Source organism: Pistacia vera, unplaced genomic scaffold (genome assembly GCF_008641045.1).
Source record: "Pistacia vera cultivar Batoury unplaced genomic scaffold, PisVer_v2 Contig210, whole genome shotgun sequence".
NCBI classification, from domain to species: domain Eukaryota; kingdom Viridiplantae; phylum Streptophyta; class Magnoliopsida; order Sapindales; family Anacardiaceae; genus Pistacia; species Pistacia vera.
The window spans coordinates 752,575-777,838 of record NW_022196014.1 but is presented as its reverse complement, the minus strand read 5'-3'; the positions used below and the strand labels follow the sequence as shown (position 1 = coordinate 777,838).

General features: G+C 41.0%; 2 protein-coding genes across 2 annotated transcripts; one reads left to right on the top strand and one right to left on the bottom strand.

The window, feature by feature from the left end:
- The first annotated feature begins 3,789 nt into the window (after positions 1 to 3,789).
- On the top strand, positions 3,790 to 4,272 carry LOC116129332 (TMV resistance protein N-like). Its single transcript, XM_031415076.1, has one exon. It carries the CDS (start codon positions 3,790 to 3,792, stop codon positions 4,270 to 4,272), a length of 483 nt encoding a protein of 160 aa, XP_031270936.1.
- An 18,938-nt stretch (positions 4,273 to 23,210) lies between these two features.
- LOC116129330 (O-acyltransferase WSD1-like) lies at positions 23,211 to 24,415 on the bottom strand. The gene is made up of 2 exons (XM_031415075.1): positions 24,191 to 24,415; positions 23,211 to 23,723 (listed from the first exon to the last, which is right to left on the bottom strand). Exons 1-2 carry the CDS (start codon positions 24,413 to 24,415, stop codon positions 23,211 to 23,213), a joined length of 738 nt encoding a protein of 245 aa, XP_031270935.1.
- Positions 24,416 to 25,264: the final 849 nt, after the last annotated feature.

The window sequence follows — 25,264 nt, the reverse complement described above, 5'->3', positions numbered from 1 at the left end:
GGATGTTTTGTTTAAGGGTCTACCCCTCTTAGTTGTTTCTTTATTCTTTATAAAATTACTAGTTAACCAAACCTTGCCTTTGGGATCAGTCCTAGCTTTGAACTGAACCTTTGGTTTGAACTTGTAGACGAATCTTCCAACTTGGGGACTAGACCATTTGCCATTGGTGGCATGGAAAGGCACTCCACACGAAAAAGAAAATCAAGTGGGCAAGATGCCAAGCAAAGACCTTGACGCCCGTGCCTGAGTGAAAAGTTCGGTAGAATTCCTTCTTCTCATCTGGTAGCGTGAACAACCACAATCCCTGTGATCGTACCTTCTCTTGAGTTTAGATCCATAGAATGAATCTTCTAATTAGTTAGCTTGCCAGGTTTAAGAATTCCTCCAGGTCAAGGGTCAGCGGTCGCCCTGTCACAATTCATCCCTTACAGAGAGTGCAAGGTGCGCAACAGTGTAATTCGAGTACTCGTGCTCCGTCTTGTTCTTATCTTATAGGAATAGCAGTTTAGTGTGATATGATAAGTTGGTAAATCAAACTACCTATTATTAGCCCATCATTTGGACCTTATTCCTTCCTATGGAAGGCTACTTTTGGCTCGTATGAAACCCAAAGGAAAGCCCGAAAAAACATCAACTAAATAGAAGTAAATCTCTCCAACTAGCTTAGTGGAACTGGCAGCTCGTATGAAACCCAAAGGAAAGCCCGAAAAAACATCAACTTAATAGAAGTAAATCTCTCCAACTAGCTTAGTGGAACTGGCAGAGACTGAGAGGCTAGCATCTGACTGATTTTTATCTTTCCCTCGAGATTTCGTTTTCTTAAGTCTAATAAGAGCTAAGAGAGTGTTCCAGAAGAACTTAGAATTAGAATTCTATCTTTGGGGATAAATAGATATCTTTCTTTTCCTAAATCTTTATTTCATTTACCTAGGGGTCTTTTTAGACTTTCCCAATGAAAAGCAGATTCGAACTCTAATACTGCTCGCTTACAAACTCACTCTCAAGTGTGGATCCGGCTGTATGGAACCCCCTAATATTAATGAATATGAAACCCCCTAATATTAAGGCTACGGTAGTTTAAGTTTTCAGAATAGTATTCTATTCTGAATACTATTTAATCATAGGATAAGATTATTTTTGAAAAATGTTTTCTGAAAATATTTCTTAATTTAACTCAACACTCTTACAATTAAAGTTTATAAATTAACAAAAACACCTCATGTACTTAACTATTATCGACAATCGACCACCATCATTGGACGGTGGTTAGAAACTGTCAGAATGGCGTATGATCGACTGAATTTGATCAATCGTGCGTCGATCTAGCCGAAAATGGTCAAATCTACGGTCAAAGACTTGGCCATTGTTGACGGCTAAGATATGAATATGATTGTAAGATAGGATAGTGTTTAAAAATCGAACCAAAGGAAGCCTAAATTATTTTTATTAGTTTTATTGTTGACCTGTTTTGAGTTGTGAAATTGTAAGAATATCCCTTACTTCTTACATTCAAATGGGATAGGATCTTTATTATTCAAGTTAACGATATCCTAAAGGCAGGAGGTGCTGATATTGTTGAAACCATGGATTAGCCTTTTTATATTAGCCAAAATTAAACATATTGGATGTTGGTGATAGTCAGATTATTAAAGATGATAGGAGCATTGTGAAGGTGGTTTTAGAGTTTTTTTTTTGAAAAGCTTTAAAGGAAGGATTGTTAGAGTAAGAATAAGGTTTGTTGTGGAGTGCTCTGGATGGACACAAGGCAAATTAGCTGGAGAGAGCATTTGAGGAGGAAATAGAAAAGGCGAGTTTGAATCCTGCAAAAGTTGTTTTGGATCTGATGGATGGTAATTAAATGGTGTCATTTCATAATAGACTGATAAATGCTATGACTAGTGAAACTTTTAGCTTCTGCGAGGGGAGTTGAACCCTCGACCTTTACAGTAACCTTTTTGTAACTGATAATTATTAAAAATATAAAAAAAATAAAATTCTATATAAATTCTGAATTCATTTGGAAGATGCAGTTCTGCTCTAATTTTTCAATTTTAGTTACTGCAATTGATAAGCTATATATTTGAAAAATACTATTATTGTAGTTTTGATTCCTTGACTGTAGTATATTCTCCTTTATAGAACTGTTAACTACATATGCTTTTATGTTGTTTCTGTAACGCATAGGTTCAAGAAATACAAATCATTGATCCTTAAGCATGACCACTGTTTTTGAAGTGATGTGAGTACCATGCTAGCAACTTAGATAGCTGCTAAGATAGCTTGGTGTACAAAAAATGTTTTAGATTGGTATTAGAATATGGTTAAACTGAAGTTGAAAATAACCATTGGAAGATTGAAAGCAATGTACGACCCTTCATCGCTAGAATTGAAAAAAGGTTTCATCATTTTGTGGGTACAACTTTGGGATGAATAATACTTTTTGTTTTCGGATATGCAGGTCTTGAGAAAGTGTTGGAAGTGAAACCTTTGGTTAATGGGAAAGAGATTATGAGTGTTTTGCAGCTTAAATCTGGATGGCCACTTATTAGGGAGTGGGTAAGGCAATCTTTATGCATCTAAGACCCAAAAAGTAAAAAGGCATCAAGTTCCAAATGCTAATTCACTCTTTACTTCACAGCAAAAAAAACTCATGGCAGCTTGCCCATCCCTCTGCGACAGCAGAGGAATGCCTTGGCTGGGAAGCAAACCTACTCAAAGCGTGTAAAGCTGGAGTCCGGCAATTCAGTCCATTGATCAGCTATACTATAGTTATTTGGATTATACATTTGGAAATGCATTCTGAAGCCTACGAACATCCATTGGTTCTGGATGCCAAAGTTTGTTACGTTAGCAGTGAGATCGAATTGGAGTCATTTTACGGCAAAGAGATTTTATCTTCCAGTGGGAGTAAAGGAGGGCAAGGAAAGACAAAGATTCGGGTTAATGTGTGAATTAAAAATTTTGTATAGATCCTAAATCTGTCTATTAACTTATATTAGATGCTGACAGCTTGTAATATACACTCATTTTGTAGTGTCTAGTTTCAAATGTAATTATTATAATTCTCCATTTTTGATTTGGTTGTGAAGCTTGATGAGAAGGCATATGAGTAGTCTTGGCTGGGCAGATTTAATAACTTGCTACAAGTAAAAAAAATGTAGCAATGTATATTAATAATAAGAGTGAGTTTTCCTGTGAAATTCAGTAAGATGGCTTCTGAAACAAAGAAGAGAAGCTGCTTTGATGGACATACGAAATTGACTAAAGGTGGGGTTGACACCAAAGCAAAATCAAAGCTTGAGAAAGGAGGAGACTGCAAGTAACAACAATGACTTTGTGCCAATTAAATAAATCTTATAATTTATAAACTTATAAAAAATAAAATTTACAAGCCATTGCACTAAACAATCAAATAACTGAATGCAACACGGCTAGAAAAGATGCTCGAATGAACGTTTTGCAAAATATAAAAGGACATGACCCTTCAACACGGCTAGAAAAGCTTCCAGTCAATACTGATGATAGCCACAGAGACCAGAAAAAAAAAATTTATAATCACCGCCAAAACCTTATGATTTGTCCTTAAATTTTAAATTTAAAAAAAAAAAAAGAGCATTCTCAAACACCGAAAGGAATAATGGATAATAATTAATTTATGTATGTGTCTTTATGCTCATTTCTTTTCTTCAGGAGAGAGTTTTAGTATTAGCTATATCAGTTTGATTCATGGTTTTCTATTTCAAAGTTTGTGAGAACTCCATAGTATCTGATTGCTTCAAGCCAAGTACGATGGCTTCTTCTACTTCTTCTTCTCCTCAAGTAAAGTATGACGTTTTTCTTAGTTTCAGAGGTGAGGATACTCGCGAGGGTTTTACCAGCCACCTCAATGCATCTTTGTGTAGGCGAAAGATTATAACTTTTATGGACGATAAACTTAGAAGAGGAGATGAGATTTCACAGTCTCTTTTGAATACAATTGAAGGGTCAAAGATTTCAATCATTATTTTCTCTAAAGGCTACGCTTCTTCTAGATGGTGTCTTGAAGAACTTGTAAAGATTATAGATTGCAAGAAAATGCATGTTCAGATTGTGATACCTGTTTTCTATTATGTAGATCCTTCAGATGCGAGGAAGCAAACAGGAAGTTTTAGAGATGCATTTGCTGAGCATGAAGTACGATATAAGGAGAGGAAAGAGATGTTGCAGAGATTGAGGAATGCATTGACGGAAGCAGCCAATCTGTCTGTCTTTGATTCAAATTCCATCAGGTGACTGCTTTTGCTTTGATTTTATTTTCTCATTGAAGTTCTTAGTAGCTACTTTTACTTTTGACCTTTTTTTTTTTTTTTTGTTTTTTCATTTAATTTTTTTAATATAAATATATGTTTCAGTAGTTCGATGAAGACATACTACAGTAGTTTTTAAATTCATCATAGACAGGTCCTATTTTTTACCAACTTTTACCGTTCATGTTTGTTATGCCTGGGAGAATAGGGCTGACATGGCACCCAGTTAAGTGCGAAAGGTCAGACCTTGGGAAGAGTTTACTGCCATTCTGGCGCAGTTGCGTCGTGTTATCATGGTTGCACCCACAGTTTGCTTCTATCAGAATAATGGGTGCACGTCAGGCCAGCTAGGAGTTGTGATGATCCCGCATTTCCAATCCATGCAGCAAATCACGTGAATTACTCTAAAAGAAGGATTTGCACGGATCATCCCACCAACTTACAGATTCAATGATCATTACCTCAAGGCATCCCACTATAAAATGAGAGCTCCTCTCTCATTAAGGAGATTCGCACATTTTACTCTTGACCAATCTCTCTCTCTCTCTCTCTCTAGAATAGACAGTCTTTGTTACTTTGTATCTTTAGTGTAAAAGTCAGTCGTCTAAAACGACCTGACCCTTATCATTAATAAAACCATCAGTGGACGTAGGACTTGCTTCCTTAGCATCTGAACCACTTTAAAACTCCTTTCTCACTGCATTTACTGTCATTTTCCTTTCCATTCACGTGTGTCTTTTGGGCCAACTCAACATTTTACACGTACGTTTTGTTGGTGTCAAAATCACGCATCAACAATGTTAATTAAGCTTTGAGTTGGAACAGAAAGAGGGCTGGAGCGGGCCTTCTCTTGTTGAGTCCCGAAGGGGCCCGCATTCATGACTAAAAGATCCAGCATGCATGAAGAGTGGTGGAGATGGAGAATGAAAGCATGAAATCATGGATTAAAAAAAACGGTTTACATGCAAAGCTTGGATATGAGATTATACCTACTCCTTTGCTTTGGATTGATGAAGATTAGCTTCAAAAGGATGAAACCTCTACAATTTAACACCACCTTGAGAGGTTTAGAGAGTGGTCGTGGCTTTTAGAGAGAGTTTTGGTTTTGCTTTGAGTGAACAATGTGTGTTATGAACAAAAATGCAACCTTTTGCATTTATATATACTTGGGCAATTTTGCAATTATTTATTTTTCACTTCAAAGCCCAATAAAATCTTATTTTATAAAGGGACCCCATGAATTATTATGCTACCCTTTGAATAATCAATATTATTCAAGGGCCCTGTAACTAAACTAGTTTACAATGACAACCCATAAAGTTACCCTTTTACCCTTTAACTATTAAAAGGTTATTTTTTGTTCATCTCATTAATCTTAACACTTTAAGATTTAATCTTAATTTAGATATAATAAATTAATATTAATTATTGCTTGACCATTTTAATCCTTAAAATGTCACAAATAGTTTTCTATGTAACTATTACCATAGAAATCCCGTTATTACCCTCGGAAGGTGCTAGCCCTCTTCGAATATCATTTCTCTCTCTCATCCTTCTCTAACTTCTCAAGGCTATTGGTGTGACCATGTAGGTCCACCGTGGATTAGCCGTGGGCCGGTTCTGGAATCCGGAAACCTATCCGGAGGCCCAACACTATGGTAAACATCTAGCAATGTGTCATAGTCCCTAAACCACGATGAAGAAATACTTCATCGAACCCATTTCAGATCATACTACCATGCAGGTAAAGTCCCTCCATTGAGATATCCTAATCGAGTATGGATTCAGAACGTCAAAATCCTAAACTCGATCTTCTACCAAATTATCGATCAATATGTCCGAAACTTGTCATCACAAACTTACTTTTGTATGACAAATATAGACTCTGGCCAGAGATTTAGTTTCTGACATTTATCGATGTTCGTCTAGGAACTCGAATCCGGATGGAGTCCCGGTACTCCTATCCTATATTCAGAGTCAATGATCCCCTCTTGACCATCGTTCGTTTCCGCATATACAACGCATGACCAAATAGGCTTTATTGTACGAAACATGATTAGTCTCGTACTTATACACCGTATGAACCATACGCATCCATATCGGATCCGACTACAATGTCTCAGGTCAAAGGACTACATCTGTGCACTGATATAACCAAACGATAAATCTTGACTACTGCTTTTCCAAGTGATTTGTCGTTATTCGGTCACGTTCGAAAAACGTTCACCAACCGTTAATCCATACCAATGCCCCAGTGACATGACTATCATCGTCATCCGTACTTATATCAACTCATGATATCTTTCGGAAGCATCCGGTATGCCTACTGTGCAATATAGTTGCCCAAATTTATATTGCTTCCGTAAGGAACCCTTTTCGATAACTCATTTACCTATTAAATGAATCATCTGGACAATTCATATACATACTTTATTTTAAAGGCATGACTGAATAAAGGAAGCAATTTACATATATGAATTGAAGAACTCTTTCTTCTATTATTTATGATATATATAGATACAAGACAAAATGCTCTGAAACCGACAACACGAATGGTTTCTAGGGCATACACTAATATACACTAACAATGACATTCTTCGATTCAGTTTCAAAGCAACTAATAATGAGGCCGAGTATGAAGCTCTGCTCATTGGACTCAGGTTGGCCAGGGAAATGGGCACAACTGCGATCAGCATCCACAGTGACTCCATGCTGGCCGTTAACCAGATTTTGGGAGAGTATCAAGCCAAGGAAGATAACATGATCAATTATCTGAAGAAAGCTAAGGCCGTATTCGAGCCGTTCAAGCACTTCACGATCACTAGAGAAAACAATTTTGTGGCGGACGCCTTGGTAAGGATAGCCTCATCATTAGACTCGGATGCACCGGAGAACATTCCTGTTCGATTCATCGAAATCCCCAGTATCAGCCCAATCGAACAGGCCGTGAATGTAATGGGTTTAGACTCATGGATGACCCCCATTACTCGGTATCTCAAGGATGGGATCTTGCTTGATGATAAGGTCGAGGCAAGGGTTCTGCGAACAAGATCTGCTCGCTACACCCTCATCGGAGACTAGCTGTACATGCGAGGGTTTAGTGCCCCTCTCCTCCGATGTAACCAGCGATGAAGCAGAGTACATCATGAGGGAGATACATGAAGGGATCTGCGGTAATCACACCGTCGCGCGATCTCTCCCGAACAAGGTTGTTCGTCAGGGGTACTATTGCCCGAATCCAAGATGACGCCTACAACTTTGTCAAAAGGTGTGATAAGTGCCAGCGGTTCATGAATATACTGCAAGCTCCCTCTCACGAACTGGTAACCATGACTAGCCCCTGACCCTTTTCCATGTGGGGGATCGATCTCATCGGTCTCATTCTAGTTGGGAAAGGGGGAGTCAAATATGTCGTGGTCGCTGTAGATTACTTCACCAAATGGGTGGAAGCCGAACCGATTGCTGTGATCACGACTAGAAAGCTCAAAGACTTCGTTTTCAAGAATATAGTGTGCCGCTACAGAATTCCTCATACCCTTATTTCGGATAATGGGAAACAGTTCGATAACGAAGAATTCAAGCAGTTTTGCGACGAGCTGGGCATTCATAAAAAATTCGCCTCAGTCGCAAGGCCACAAGCAAATGGCCAAGTTGAAGCTGTCAACAAAACCATTAAGCACACTTTGAAGGCCAAACTTGGCGCAGCCAAAGGGAATTGGGCCGATGACCTCCCCGAAGTCCTATGGGTGTACATAACAACTCCAAGAACCTCCACCTCAGAAACACCTTTTTCGCTAGCGTATGGATGCGAAGCGATGATCCCTGTAGAGGTGGGAACTAGTTCACTTCGGAGGGACTTGTATAATGAGGCCGACAACGAAGCACTTATGAGAGCAATCTTAGACCTTGTTGAAGAACATCTCAGCAAGGCTTCGCTAAGGATAGCAGCCTATCAGCAACGCGCGAAGAGGTTCTTCGATTCAAAAATCGGGCGAAGAGACTTCCAGGTTGGCGACCTTGTGTTAAAGGAAGTTCTTCTCGGTACCAGGGAACCAAGTGCGGGAGTTTTGGGACCGAACTGAGAAAGTCCATACCGCATCGATAAAGTAATTAGCCCGGGGACTTATCATCTCAAAAGGCTAAACGGTTCCAAAGTACCTCGAGCCTGGAAGGCTAAGCACCTTCGGCCATACTATCAGTAATTCCGAACTCAGTTTTCCTTGTAAATTAATTTCTGATTTTTGTAAGTCATTTCCTTGTAAAGTGTTATCTTGCACTTTTGTAACAAATCTTCGCATGTGATCCTTTTCGTGCAAATGAGTTATGTTATCACACTTGTTCAATAAATGTAAGCAATCAGGAAGTACTCATATATAATAAAGCGAACAAAAATTGTATAAGTTAAAATGTATTTCATTAATGAGGAGTACAACAGGTAAAAAGTTATGACTAAAAGCCTTAATCTGGCTCTTAAAGGAACGACCTCGTCATCCTAGGGCTGGTCGACTGAGGGTTTATCCGAGGCATGTCCCAAACCTCCTGCTCGAGAGGTCGCCGCTTCATCATCCTCCCATGCCATAGACATAAATGTATCCTGCCAGTCCTCCGGGAAGTCGGACATATCAAGTCGTGGATTCTTCAACCGCAAGGCGTAGATAGACTCGATCGCCCATTCGGCAGCCTTCTCCTCTACCTTCGTTGCTTGATTCTGCATCTCCTCTGTCAAGGAAGCAACTTTTCCTTGACTTGCCTGAAGTTCAGCTTCAAGAGCTTGCCTTAGCTTCTTGGAAGCTTCTCTCTCCTGTTCTGTTCACATGACCTGCTGAGAGGTCGTTTTGAGTTCCTGGTCCTTCTCCCCGACCTCCTTCGAGGGTCTGACTATGGTCCTTTGCAGCTCTTTGACCTCCTCTCCATGCTTCTCGAGCTGTGCTTTTTGGAAGTCCACCGTGCGAAGAGTCGCGTCTCTTTCATTCTAGTACCGGTTCGCCAATTCAGAAAATAGGTTTCTCCCTGTTTCAGCGGCTTCCAGGCTTTGCTTGAGCGTTGCGTTCTCTTCCTTCAAAGCAACCTCCCCCTTTGCAGCTCCCAGTTGAACATTTTCTAGGGACATTTGCATGGAAAGAAGGGCCTGCGAACAAAGAAAGATAGAGTTAGCCAATCAAAAGAAGCTAAGGGTAGTCCTTGCCGAGGACAGTTCGTTCACCTTGCTTAAATGTTGGACCGATGTGGACATTAGGTCCACGTCGGTGGAATTTGCGAACTGCTCAAATGATTCCGAGAGTCCACATTCCAGTAAAGTGTAGACCACCGGCTGCAGAGACTCCGGCAGGTTCCCCAACGAGTCCAATACTGGAGTATCCTTTTTTGCGCCTTTAGCAGTGGTCGTGTCGACCATCGGTTCCTTACCCAACCTTCTTTCGATGTCCTTCTGCGACCTCTTGAGCTGCTCGCCCTCAGATTCGGTCTCTGACTCCTCGACCTGAATCTGCCTGCTCTTCTTTCGCTGAGCCATTGTCTTCATCCTTGGGCGAGCAGGCGTTGGCTAGGAGACCTTCGTGGTTCGCGTTGGCGCGTCTTCTGATGGCTGTGGCTGAGAAATTTCAGAAGGTCGCGCCGATTAGCTTGATGTCGCGCCCTCAGCCGAGGAGATGGTTGGAGCAACTTCGGTTGCCGTAGCTTTTTTCGACCAAGGAAAATTGAGCGGCCTTCGTCGCGGCTGCTCTGACTCCTTCGGAGGCATGGTTGATGTATACAAAGTGTCGTTAGCAAATATATTCTACTTCACGACCAGAAAGGAATCAGTTAGTAGGACTTACTCGGTGGAGGCTTTAACGACGTGTTTGTGTTGAAGAACCTGTATTTTCGCAAATTTGCGGTTGTCACGAGTTTCTTCGCGTCGCGCTTGTCCTCCAGTAGGGAGCGAAGTGCACGATCCTTCTTCTGTCAAAGAGCAGCCCTAAGTCTGTCATTTTGTTAACTGTCAGAAGAGAATCAGGTCGTTAGAGAGAGCACACTTCGAACGTAATGAGTTCGCAACAAAAAAAAAAAAAAAAAAAAAAGAAAAAAAAGAACGAGGCCTACTCGGTTCCTGGAAGCGGCAATGGTCATCATAGCGAAAGAAGAAGAACTTTATTTCGTAGGCCCCTGCGTTGCTAGGATAACTGTGTATCCCATCGGCGATAGTAGGTCGCTTGGACAAGTAATACGAGTCCTTGTCCTTGCTTTTTTTTTTTTTTTTTTAAGAAAATATGAGCAGCCGAGCTCCATCATGGTCAGCTCGCCCAGCCCATTCTCGTAGCACGCGATGTACATTGCAACAGCAATAACGTACACGTACACGTTCGGAGTTAGCTGTATCAACGCGACCTCGAAGTGGTTCAGAAACGACCTGATGAAAGGGTGGAAGGGGATTAATCCCCCACCCTTGATAATCTCCTCGGAGATCGCGGCCAGGCTACTCGACGGATATCGCGATGAGTGCGTCAGGCCATGGAAAACGTCCACCTCGATACCATACTGACTTATTACCCTCTCAAGCTCGTCCTCGGTAAGTATCAAGAAGACCTCAAGAGGGATACTTGAAGCACCCTACAGGGACGAGTCGGTTCCCTGCTCGGATCTGGTTGTTGCGGGGTCCATTTTGCTTGTCTGCAAAAGCGACAAGTAGAAAGGTCACTTGGCCGCTGTACGCAATTTCATACGATGATGGGAGAGGAAACAGACTCCCTAAATCCCAAAGAAAACCTAACAGCACGATTCGAGCCATCGTTCATGGCTCGAACCCGACATAAACGTCTCGTCTCCGATGGGTTACTGGAAGACTAACACCATTTAACCATGAAAATAATGAAGCAACGGCAAAGAAGTTCTTACCTCTGGGAGTATGAAAACAGCTCTTGCTTCAAATGCCAGAAAAATACAGATTTGGAAGACAAAGGTTCCAGGTTTGCAAAAATCTTTCGCTTTCTGTGGAAAGGGCTCTGGTGACATTACCTGAGAACGATTTGAGGTTTTTATAGCGTGTGAATCAGCGTTTGGATTTCCTGGAATCGAAACGATGTTTGGGCAGCAAAGATTTCTTACCATTGATCTCAGCCACGTGTTGCTCATCAGCAGGGAAGAGTGAGCGTACGACTGGATAAAGTCAAACTTTCATCTTTTTAGTTGAAAAGCTCAAATGACGGCCATATCTCTCTCAGAGCATTAATTGCGTCTCAAATCCACATTTAATGCCCTGATAAGGGGCGTCGTTCCAACATATAATGCATTTAATGTTCTGATAAAGTGCGTCGTGTCAGCATACAATGCATTTAATGCATTTGGCTGGCACTTATCACGTATAGGGCACATCTATCAGCGTAGAGATCGCTTCATTAAATGCACCCATATCAAAAGGACAACAGGTGACGTCTGACGAAATCAGGTCGCTCGTCCTCTGCAAACAATGAACATGCGAGACCGTGTTCATAAAAGTGCCATCCCGACCTACTTTCAAACAGGCCAGAATTTCCAGGAATCATCCAATTGCGGCATGACTTGTAGTTTCCAAGGTTCAATTCTCAAACTTTAAAAACTAGGGGACTTCTGTTATGCCTAGGAGAATAGGGCTGACGTGGCACCCAGTTAAGTGCGAAAGGTCAGACCTTGGGAAGAGTTTACTGCCATTCTAGCGCAAATGCGTCGTGTTATCATGGTTGCACCTACAGTTTGCTTCCGTCAGAGTAATGGGTGCCCGTTAGGCTAGCCAGGAGTTATGATGATCCCGTGTGTCCAATCCTTGCAGCAAATCACGTGAATTACTCTAAAAGAAGGATTTGCATGGATCATCCTACCAACTTACAGATTCAGTGATCATTACCTCAAGGCATCCCACTATAAAATGAGAGCTCCTCTCTCATTAAGGGGATTCGTACATTTTACTCTTGACCAATCTCTCTCTCTCTAGAATAGACAGTCTTTGTTACCTTGTATCTTTAGTGTAAAGTCAGTCGTCTAAAATGACCTGACCCTTATCATTAATAAAACCATCAGTGGACGTAGGACTTGCTTCCTTAGCATCCGAACCACTTTAAAACTCCTTTCTCACTGCATTTACTGTCATTTTCCTTTCCATTCACGTGTGTCTTTTAGGCCAACTCAACATTTCACACGTACGTTTCGTTGGTGTCAAAATCACGCATCAACAATGTTAATTAAGCTTTGAGATATGGAGTACTTTAAACTATATTTAATATATTTTAAGATATGCAATGACAACAATGAAATTCCACTTGATTCAGGGATGGCTTCATACTCAAACCCAATTATAAATCTTTGTTTTCTAAGAGGGATTTACTTCTTATGTGATAATACTCTATATAAAAATCACATTCAATTAAGAAAGATAAAATTCAGCTAGAACTTTTATACATTCAACTGTACAATTGATTTGGTATTCTAGCAAAATTACATTTTAATTGTGTTGATGCTTGATTTTGACACCAATGACTTGCACGTGTAAAGTGCTAAGAGAGTCTTAGAAATTATACATGAATGATCCATGAGAAGTGTTTATGGTTATGAGATTATATATGTTTGTAAAAACATAAATAAAAGATTGGCAAGAGAGATTTTTATAGTGGTTCGGATGCTTAAAGTAAATCCTGCATCTACTGTTATTTTATTATTTTCTAACTATTTTTATGATATTGCTTGTAAGACGTATAAAGATGGAGAAAAACTTTATTTATAGAGAAAAATAATGAAGCTCAAATCTATACTCAGCTCTCATTTGTCCAACCTCTTTTTTTTTTTTTTCCTTTCATGAAGAGAAGTGTTTGTTTATACCTTTGAACTCCTTAATCCTTATCTTAAAATAGGATATGATTGAAAATATCTTTTAGAAGCGGTTTGAGTTTTTGACAACTAATTTCACCTTGTCTTTAAGTGATTGTTAAGCACTAATTGATGGTGCTGTCATTAGTGTATATTTTTGACATAACAAATCGGTTGAAAATAGAATTAGGATTTATGTTTATAATTGAAATAAAATTTTAGAAATAATAATACAAGGGTTTATTTCTGATAGGGTGTATATAATAATTTTTTTCTTACTAATTTTTTTTTTATAAAGAATAAAACTGTAATTAAGAAGAAAAAAATAATAAATAGGGTCTAATAAGATAATACGTGGCAGACCAGCATACCAATATTTAAATGGAATTAAAATGATCTATTTATTTATTTTTATTTGTAAGCTTTATTACTCATACAATAGGTCATATAATTAATGTTGTTTCTTACTAAAATTCTTTATCAATTAATATTTTGGTATTATTTCCACGTTTAATTTCGTTATATTTATTATTCGAATTATAATTTTTTTCGTTATATGTTCTATTAAAAAGAAATAATAGTTTATTACTTTATCTTATAAGTATTATATATATGTGTATATATATTATATTATATTATATTAAAGTTGTATTTCTATAAGCTTTATTAGTTTATTGCATAAGCTCTATATCTCATAAGCTTTTCTTTGAAAGTCGCAACCAAATATACCTTATATATTTTTTAGCTGTCTAATAGTTCAATTTATTAGAACAAATCACACACACACACACACACACACACACACACACACACACACATATATATATAAACTTACTGAGAAAATTTATATGATCAAGATGTCTTGACTTTAAAACTTCTGTATAAGCAAACAAGTAAATGATTTATTAAAATAACTAAATAATTAAACTTTATTCACTTATTTATAATTACATTCCATACATGACACTGATTTGCTTATGTAAATATTAAATATACGTATATATATAACAATGACATCTTAATTAATTCATAACCATTCCTTTAGCAATGACTGCACTTTTAATGAGGTTGAAAGAATCTTCAAGATCATCACACAACTGCTCAGGATCGGGAATTATCCCTTCATCAACTGATAAGCTGAAGGTAATTCTATTGGTGTAACTCATAACATGAATCAATAACCACTGCAATTAATTAAGGTTAGTTTCTATTAATCGAAATAAAATAATAGACTTGAAAAAAGTAAGATGCTGAAAGGAAATACTTACAGTAGGTTGCCCATAGCAACTTGGAACAATATAGGCCACTGGATAGCCAAAGAAACTGATTTCTTCTTAGGGACCAAAAACATTTGAGAAATACAATGTTGTTTGAGTTGGCAATCTCGCAAGCTGTTCAGGATTAATGAAGAACAGTTTATAATTAGTCAGGGAACCAAATTTGGTTTGTACTTTTGTTTATATTTTGCAAGAATAAGTTTAATTAGTGTAAAGAAGAAAAGGCCGAAGCCTAGGAGATGAAAAGGAAGCAAGAGGAAACCAGGAAGCTCGAAAGAAGAGGATAGAAGCTAAATGAAACAAGAATAAGAGGATAAAAGCTAAAGAAGAGAGATGAAGTGGCCTAATGATGACCTGGAAAGAAGGCACAAATGTATGAGCAGAGTTATTATAAATCTCCATAGAAAGAGGTTTAAAAGAATTGTAGTACCTTCATACCCCGAAATTTGTGTAAACATTTAACCAAGAAATGTGAGAAAGAAGCCTATAGAGAAGCTTTATACCTATCCATGGTTGCCATAGCTTGTCGAATATAATCTAATGGATCATCTCGTAACGCGATGTTGAAAGGGTAAAGCAAATAACCAATCTGGTTGCCCTACCTTGCTTTAGAACCCTCCTTCATCATATCATCAAACTCCTATAATTATTAAATATAGAATTAATATTCATATGAATATTGAGAATTTCCAAGTAAATAATAGAATATTAATCACTAAAATTGAGCATGAAATTTACACTCACATGGATGATGGATCCCTGGAGATCTTCTAAGGTTCATGAAAAAGGCTGCTCTAAGACGAATATCGTGTGGAAGATTGTTACTTCCTTCTGAAGCTTCCTTGTTGATCTTGTTACACTCCCCTGCAGAGATTTTGGCTTTTATGTTAATTTGGCTAGAATATGCTTTAATAAATTAGAAATTAATCTTAACGTTGTAAGTATACCGGTATGCCGATTGAGATACTCAGACAAGCCTGCATTGGTGACTCCAATCATGACATCATTGATTGTCTATAAAAGCCCAATAAATACAAAACATTTGTAAAGGGTTAATTACTATTTTATGCCAATTAATATCCGCCGAAAGAGAGTTCCAATTTTTTTTCTGAAAATTCACAGATGTATATACAAATCGAAAAATTTAAATCAATTACTCTAAATTCAGATTTCGTACGGATTCTTACAGTTTTCATCGCAGTCTTTACGAGCATGGCATCATCCAAACTCAATGATCTACGAACAAATCGCCGAGGTTGGCTCAGGAATCTGTTATGCCTAAAAAATATGAGGCTGATGTTAGGTAGTTTCAGCCCGCAAAAGTCAGTCATGGAACAACCCCCTCCTGCTGCCGTCAGGATAGTGGGTGCGCGTCAGGCTAGTCAAGGCTGTGGTGCTCCCACGTGTCCACTCCTACTCTAAATCGCACGAATCACTCTAGAGGTAGGCAATGTGATGTTAGAAGGATTTGCATGGATAATCCCACAACCTTACAGATTTAGTGATCATTGCCTCATGGCATCTCACTATATATTTGAAGTTCATCTCTCATTGAAGGGGGATTAGCACATTTTACGCTTGATTAATTACTCTTTCTTTCCTAGAAGTCTCAGCATTTGATACCTTGTAATATTATTGTAAAGTCAGTCAGCTAAAAGCGACTTGACCTTTATTATCAATATAAGCATCAGTGGACGTAGGACTTGCTACCTTAGCATCCGAACCACTTTAAAAACTGTCCCCATTGCGTTTACTATCTCTTTATCCATTACATTCACGTGTGTCTTTTGGGTCCACACAGCATTTCACACGTGCATTTCATTGGTGTAAAATCACGCATCAACAGTTTGGCGTTAGAAGGAGGGTCGATTTAGTGTTCATCCTTCATCAGGAGAATCTCCGACTTACCGGTCCTACAGCAACAAATGGCCCGCCAACCAGAACATGAGCAAACTAACTAGGGTGCTGAGGCGTCTCCCCAAGTTCAGGGGGATACTTCTTCCAAAAAACCTTCAGCCCTGCAAAACGCTGCGGGAGATATCCCGTCAAGTTCACAGCTTAACCCCACTATAAGAAGCTACTTGGAGAGGTTTGACAATACTCTCCAGACGGTCAACCAAAGGTTAGACCGTTTGGACCAAGGTGTGCCGTCTAAGTCAGCTGCGGCAGTGCAACCGCCAAAAACGCCTGCAGGTTGCATGAAAGTGTGGCAAGGGGAAATAGCCCGTGTCGCGAGCACTATAGCCCGAAGACAAAAGGGTAAGCAAGTGGCAAAAAGCAAGCCCACGGGCTCCGAAGGGCCAGCAAACACCGACCACGTCCCAAACAGAATACCAGTCTCGTTGAGACTTGGTGAAAAGACGCAGCTAGAGCTGTCCCATGTTACGTCGCAGGTACACACCCATAAAAATGCTGGACGGGGCGATTCTTATCACCGTCAGCAAAGCAATCTTGGTCGTTACCGTGCGAAAGGGTCCTACACTTCGCGGGGCGGTTCTTACCACCGCGAAGGTTGTGAAAATACCCCGCACCTTTCATCGCCATCACACGCCTCTAGTCAGCGTGTGTTGAGAGTGCTGGAACTGTCAGTCGAGGCAAAGAGGAACCCGACCTCCGGACCTTGCTTAATCGTACCCGCGAGAATTGAACTTGCATGGGTGAAAGTAACCCCCAAGCGGCTCCATTGCCACAAATTAAGGAGCTACAGCGAGCTCTTGACAGACTAAGAGCTCAGCAAAATGAGTAGGGGCAGGTCACATCTGCGTCCCCCTTCTCTCCCGAAGTGTTAGCCGTTCCACTCCCACCAGGATTCAGGATGCTCGACATACGGGCGTTTGATGGAAATTCTGATCCGCAGGATCATCTATATGAATTTAACGACCTGATGGAGCTTCACCAGGTCTCAGATTTGGCAAAATGCCGCTGTTTGGCAATGACGTTGACCTCCCACGCCAAAAGATGGTTTAGGTCGCTCCTAGCAGGATCGATCAATTCGTGGCCTCAGATGAGCACGACGTTCCTAAGGCATTTTCAAGCGAATCAAAAGTTTTCAATGCCTTTGAGCTACCTTAGCAATATAAGGCAAGAAAGGGATGAATCCCTCCAGTCCTACATTGACCGTTTCCACAGAGAGCTCAATAAGGTGGCTCATACTCCCGAGGAGTCTGTTCGGACTCTATCATAGCCGGGGTACGCCCTCAAACCGACCTGTGGAAAGAATTACAAGCTGAGGACGAGGTATCCCTCACAGGACTCTACAACCTTGCAGAGAAATACCTCTGAATAGAAAATTCGTTGGCAGCACTCCCCCATTGCGACCCCGGCGCATCGAGCAGTATATCTGGTCGGGGGAAAAGTAGAAGAGCTGATTGCGGAGGGGATGCTGACGATCAGCGGAAAGGGAAGAAACCCCGCTACGAGCACAAAAAACCCTATGCTCCTGTTGATTGTCGTGACCGCGACAGCGACAAAATTCAATATACTTCACTGAATGTGTCTGTATCGACCATTCTTGATAAATCTGAGGAGGCCAGTCTGCTTGGTGAGCCAGAACCCATGAAAACTCCTACGACAGCCAGAAATAACAAAAAATACTGTCGCTACCATCGGGACAACGGGCATCATACCGATGAGTGTCAAGCTCTAAAACAAGTAATCGAAGAGCTCATCAAGAAAAGACACTTCAAAGAGTATATTGATGACTCTGCTTCCACAAAAGAGAAGAACCAAGGGGAACAAGGGAAAAAGCGTCGTGATCACAGAGGGTATAGTAGTGTCAACATAATCTTTGGAGGACCGCACCTCATAGGAAACACGCGAGGTGCGCAGGAAAGTTACGCTCGCGAAGCTCATCACGACCCGATCAGTGTGATGAACACATCACAACGACCACAAAAGGCCCAAAAGGAGGAGCCGATCACCTTCTATGAGAATGAGGCAGCTCGCCTACATCATCCTCACGACTATACCCTTGTGATCATGCCCCTTATAGGGCACCATAATGTCCGCAGAATGCTCATAGACAACAGAAGTGCTGTGAACATTCTATTCCAGACCGCTTTCGAGAGAATGAATTTGGACGAGGCTGACCTGAAGCCCGCCTCGATCCCTCTTTATGATTTTACGGGGGACCACCTGATCCCCAAAGGAATGATCCAGCTCCCAGTCACGCTGGGTGACTACGACGAAGTGACTAAGGTTACTGAATTCTTGGTCGTGGATTGCCCATCGGCCTTTAATGGAATCCTGGGGCGAACTCTATTGAGAAGCTTCAAGGCGGTCACTTCCATATACCATCTCAAGATGAAGTTGCCCGCCCCAACAGGGATAGGGGAAGTGAACGGATCGCAAAGCGCATCTCGTGACTGCTACATAAAAGCGGTGCAGATGGCGTGTAAAGGAAAGGGCATTTCATGATGTGTGCCCCGACAGGCTATGGCAATCAGCCAGATCGAGCCATAACCTGGCCTAGTAGAGGATAATATAGATCCTCGAATTCAGGAAACCCTTCCAAGCGGTCCGGTTGGGGATTTGTCCGAGGTATCGGTCGACCCAAAAGAGCCGAGCCGAGTGTTAAAAATTGGGAGCAGTCTCAACCCCCATCTCACGTCCGGGCTGATAAGCTTCCTAATAGAAAACATCAATTTGTTTGCCTGGTCACACGTAGATATGGTCGGGATCAGCTCGAACATCATTTGCCATGCGTTAAACATCGACAACGAAGCGCTCATAAGGGCGAGCTTGGACCTTGTTGAAGAACATCGTAGCAAGGCTTCGCTAAGAATAACAGCCTATTAGCAACGCACGAAGAAGTTCTTCGATTCAAAGGTCAGACGAAGAGACTTCCAGGTCGGCGACCTGGTGTTAAAAGAAGTCCTGCTCGGAACCAAGGAACCAAGTGTGGGAGTTTTAGGGCCAAACTGGGAAGGTCCGTACCGCATTGATAAAGTAATCAGATTGGGGACTTATCATCTCAAAAGGCTAAACGGTTCCAAGGTACCCCGAGCCTAGAATGCTGAGCACCTTCGACCATACTATTAGTAATCTCGAACTCAGCTTTCCTTGTAAATTAACTTCTGATTTTTGTAAGTCATTTCTTTGTAAAATTTTATCTTGGATGTTTGTAGCAATCTTTGTATGTGATCTTTTTCGTGCGAATGAGTTATGTTATCTTTGACTCAATGAATGTAAGCAATCAGAAAGTACTCATGTATAATGAAACGAACAGAAATTATATAAGTCAAAGATGTGAATTTTATTAATAAGAAGTACAACAGGCAAAAAGATATGGCTGAGGACCCTAAATTGACTCTTAAAGAGGTGACCTCGACATCCTAAGGCTGGTTGGTGGAAGGTTTGTCCGAAGCATGTCCCGAACCACCCGCTTGGGAGGTCGCGGCTTCATCATCCTCCCGCGCCATTGTCATGAGTGTTTCACGCCAGTCTTCTGGGAGGTCAACCATGTCGAGTCGCGGATTCCTTGGCTGCAGGGCATAAATAGACTCGATCGCATGTTCGGCAGCCCACTCCTCGACCTCCACAGCCTGCTTCTGCATCTCCTCTGTCAAGGAAGCAACTTTCCCTTGACTTTCCTGAAGTTCAACTTCAAGAGCTTGCCTTAGCTTCTCAGAAGCCTCTCTCTCCTGCTCTGCTCACGCGACCTGCAGGGAGGTCGCTTTCAGTTCCTGGTCCTACTCCCCGGCCTACTTGGAGAATCTAGCTATAGTCCTTTGCAGTTCCTTTATCTCTTCCCCCTGTTTCTCGAGCTACGTCTTCTGGAAGTCAACCGTACGAAGAGCCGCGTCCCTTTCGCTCTGGAGTCGGTTCGAAAATTCAGAAGATAAGTTTCTCTTCGTTTCGGTGGCCTCCAGGCTTCACCTGAGCATCGCGTTCTCTCCCTTCAGCGCGACCTCCCCTTTTGTGGCCCCCAGTTGAGCCTTCTCCAGAGACATTCACATGGAAAGAAGGGCCTGCGAACAAAGAAAGATAAAGTTAGCTAATAAAAAGAAGCTAAGGGTAGTCCCCGCCGGGGATAGTTTGTTCACCTTGCTTATGTGCTAGACCGATGTGGACATCAGGTCGACGTCGCTGAAATTTATGAACTGCTCGAATGATTCTGAGAGTCCACATTCCAGTAAAGTGCAGACGACCGGCTGCAGGTACTCTAGCAGGTTCCCTAGTGAGTCCAACACTGGGGTATCTGTCTTTGCACCTTCAGTAGTGGTCGTGTCAACCATCGGTTCCTTTCTCGACCTTCTCCCGACGTCCCTCTGCGACCTCCTTAGCTGCTCACCTTCATATTCGGTCTCTGATTCCTCGACCTAAATCTGCCTCCTCTTTTTTCGCTGAGCTATCGTCTTCATCTTTGGGCGAGCAGGCGATGGCTGGGAGACCTTCGTGGTTCGCATTGGTACCTTCTGCCGGCTACAGCTGAGAAGTTCCAGAAGGTTGCGCTAGCTGGCTCGAGGTCACGCCCTCAGCCGGGGGGATTGTTTGAGTAGCTTCGGTCGCCTTATCTTTCTTCGACTGAGGAAAATTGAGAGGCCTTCGTCGAGGCTGCTTTGGCTCCTTCGGTGGCATGGTTGCTGCATGCAAGGCAAGGTTAGTAAAGGAATTTTATTCCACGACCAGGAAAAAAATCAGTTAGCAGAACTTACTCGGTGGAGGCTCTAACGATGCACTTGCGTTAAAGAAACTGTATTTCCGCAAATTTGCGGTTATCACAAGTTTCTTCGCATCGCGCTTGTCCTCAGGTAGGGAGCCGAAGTGCATGATTCTTCTCCTATCGTGGAGAAGCCCTATTTCGGTCGTCTTGTTAACTATCAAAAAGAAAAAACCAGGTCGTTAGAGCGAACACGCTTCGAACGCAATAAGTTCGCCAAAGCAAAACAGAAATGCAAACAAAGAGAAAGAGCCCTACTCGGTTCCTTGAAGCGGCAATGACCATCGTAACGAAAGAAGAAAAACTTTGTTTCGTAGGCCCTCGCGTTGCTGGGATAGCTGTGTATCCCGTCGACAATGGGTGGTCGACTGGATAAGTAATACGAGTCCTTGTCCTTGCTTTTTTTCAGAAAATGCGAGCAGCCGAGCTCTAAGGTGGTCAGCTTGCCCAGTCCGTTCTCCTGGCACACGATGTACATTGCAACAGCAATGACATACGCGTTCGGGGTCAGCTGCATCAGTGCGACCCCAAAGTGGTCCAGAAACGACCTAATCAAAGGGTGTAGGGGGATAAGTCCTCCACCCTTGATAATCTCCTCAGAGATCGCAGCCAGGCCGCTTGATGGGTATCGCGATGAATGCGTCAGGTCGTGGAAAACATCCACCTCGATACTGTATTGGTTTATTACCCTCTCGAGTTCTTCCCCGATAAGTGCCGAGAAAACCTCGAAAGGGATGCTAGAAGCACCTTGTGGGGACGAACTGGTTCCCTGCTCGGATCTGGCTGTTGAAGGGTCCATTTTGCCAGTCTGCAAAAGCAACAAGCAGAAGGGTTATTTGGCCTCCGTACGCTATTTCGTACGATGATGTGGGAGGAAGCAAACTCCCTAAATCCTAAAGGAAACCCTAGCGGCATGATTTGAACCGCCATTCATGGCTTGAACCCGGTGCAAACGTCTAGTCTCCGATGGGTTACCGGAAGACCGACACCATTAACTCATGGAAGAAATGAAATAATGGCAGGGAAGCTCTTACCTCTCGGAGTATGACGACTGTTTCTGCTTCAAATGTCGTAATCGAAACGACGTTTGGGCGGTAAAGGCTTCTCACCGTTGATCTTGGCCACGTGTCACTCGTCAGCGAGGAAGGGTGAACGAAACGATTGGATAAAGTCAAACTTTCATCTTTCTAGTTGAAAAGCTCAAACGACGGCCATCCTTCTCTCAGAGCATTAATTATGTCTCAAATCTTCATTTAATGCTCTGGTAAGGTACGCCGTTCCAACATATAATGCATTTAATGTTCTGAAAAAGTGCATTGTTTCAGCATACAATGCATTTAATGCGATTGGTTGGCATTTATCACGCAAAGGACACACCTGTTAATGCAGGGATCGCTTCATTAAATGCATCCTTATCACCAGAGCAAACAGGTGATGTCGGACGAAATTAGGTCGCTCGTCCCTGAACATGCAAGGTCGCGCTCATAAAAATGTCACTCCGACCTATTCCCAAATAGTCCAGAATTTCCAGAAATCATCCTGCTACGACATAACTTATAGTTTCCAAGGTTCAGTCCTCAAACCTTAAAAACTAGGGGACTTCTGTTATGCCTAAAAAATATCAGGACTGATGTTAGGTCCTTTCAGCCCGCAAAAGTCAGGTCATTGGAACAACCACCTCCTGCGTCCGTCAGGATAGTGGGTGCGCGTCAGGCTAGTCAAGAGCTGTGGTGCTCCCACGTGTCCAATCCCTGCTCTAAATCGCGCGAATCACTCTGGAAGGTGGGCAATGTGACGTAAAGAAGGATTTGTATGGATAATCCCACCAACTTACAGATTTAGTGATCATTGCCTCATGGCATCTCACTATATATTTGAAGTTCATCTCTCATTGAAGGGGGATTAGCACATTTTACGCTTGATTAATTACTCTTTCTTTCCTAGAAGTCTCAGCATTTGATACCTTGTAACATTATTGTAAAGTCAGTCAGCTAAAAGCGACCTGACCTTTATCATCAATATAAGCATCAGTGGACGTAGGACTTGCTACCTTAGCATCCGAACCACTTTAAAAACTGTCTCCATTGCATTTACTATCTCTTTATCTATTACATTCATGTGTGTCTTCTGGGTCCACACAACATTTCACACGTGCGTTTCGTTGGTGTAAAATCACGCATCAACAGAACCCTTGAGGGGCGTTTTGGTATCATGTAAGATAGATAATGCCATAGCAAGAAACATCACAACATCGACAAGAGTATTCCAAAACAGCACTATAGCCAGCCATGATTTAATGAATTTTCCTCGAAACCGGCCAGAGGATTTGCTGGGATTTACTTTCTGAATAATTAGAATGGTGGGAGGTTCCTCTGGATTACAAGTCTTACGAGTACAAGTAAGAAAATAAGACATAAGCGAAACTCCATCACCAAGAGAGTGGTGAACTCGAAAAACAGCGACGGATTCAGCATCAGAAGTTCTAAGGTTGAGGAGATGGAGATCCCGCATTGGCATTGACATTTTAATTCCAGTTTTACTTAGATTAGATGTATATTCTTCCACAAACTTATCGGGTGATTCAATATTATTTGGATCCAGCATTGGAACTATAACATGCTTGTCTAAATCCACTTCTTTTTTATTAACCCATTTTAGACCCCCTTTAACTGTCTCATCCTTAACCTGCCATTATAGTCAAATTAGCAAAATAAAGTCATACGAATATATTTCCTTTTCATAAAAATATTGCAACCTTTTTTCCTCTTAGAGAAATTTTTTTGCTCCTTAACCATAGGGAAGATTTTGACAGTTTATTAATGAAGATTGGTTAGATGAAGCTGAGAAATGGTTCATCAGACGCATAAATGCGAAAAGACAAAAGGTTCACTGAATTTTTTTGTATTCAAAATTGTAAAATTTTGTCTTTACATATTTACGACAGCGTCTATCAGAAATGATTTTTGGAATTTATGGAAGTCCATGCAAGAAAATTTTCCGAAATGTGTATTAGCGGTCACTAATAATTACAAAAAGATAAAAAGTTAAGTCAAATATTTTTTATATAGGAAACTGTAAAATTTATATATATATATATATACACGAGAATTTATCTATATATACTTATACTCGATATTTTGATATATACTTACGTGCAAACTACAGAAACGAGGTTGCTGAAGAAAAGTATGCACTAAGCTTGCTTTAATAACTTCTGGGTTCATTTCTGTTTTCATGCCAACCATGACAATGATGTAGATACTGGAATCAGGTTTATGAAACAGACGAGCCATTGGACTCAAGGGGAGACCTTCCTCATCATTTCTAATCGGGTCTTCAACATCTGCTTTCAGTTTGATACATTTAAGGACTTCCATTCACAATCTCTCTCAGACTTATAATTGAATTGATTTATAGGAAAAGAAAGGATAGACTTAGGGTAATGTTAATTTCTTTCTGATGTTTAGATGAACTACCAGCTCATGTGGCCTCTCCTTTTATAGAAAGACAATACATTATCTTACATCCCATTCTTGGTACGTAAACTAGAATCTTGTAGAATTGCAAAGATGATTTGATTTGTATAGACGTATACTTGTGAAACTCAAAGAGAATGTAAAATTAGAAAGAAAATGAAGAATTTGAGAAGAAGAATGCTCTGTATTTCTTGATTAGCTGAACAGTTACAAACAAGCTCAACTCACTTTTATATAAAGAAGTGAGTAAACGAAAGAGAGGAAGAAGAAAGCAAAAGGGAAAGTAAAGAGAGAAACGACACCGTTTCTCCTTTTTACAGTTTTGTCCTTAATGAAAAAGTCAACCTTGGTCAACATGCTCCCTCAAACCAAACTACTTTGAATCTAACTTCCCATACTATTTGAATACATAACAACATTTCTTCACAATCCAAAAAAAAATATGCTACATTTTAGCTTAAACAATCATGCTGCATTTTAACTACTGCTTTGTAGTTGCTACTGCAGAGAACTCATTCTGTAAAAAAAAAATCTACTGAAACAATCCTGCTGCATTTTAACTGCTGCTCTGTAGTTGCTACTGCAGAAAACTCATTCTGTAAAAAAAATCTGCTGAAACAATCCTGCTGCATTTTAACTACTGCTCTGTAGTTGCTATTTGCTGTGTTTTAACTAAAACAATCTTTCTCTGATTCCCAGAAACATAAGTTATGATCTGAACTAAACTCAAGATCCTGCAATTATAAACTG

Excerpts from the sequence above, each read along its gene's own strand:
- LOC116129332 (XM_031415076.1), top strand. The coding sequence starts at position 3,790 with ATGGCTTCTTCTACTTCTTCTTCTCCTCAAGTAAAGTATGACGTTTTT.
- LOC116129330 (XM_031415075.1), bottom strand. The coding sequence starts at position 24,415 with ATGGAAGTCCTTAAATGTATCAAACTGAAAGCAGATGTTGAAGACCCG. Across the intron at positions 23,724-24,190 it reads CTCGTTTCTGTAGTTTGCAC|GTTAAGGATGAGACAGTTAA; the intron begins GTAAGTATATAT and ends CTATAATGGCAG.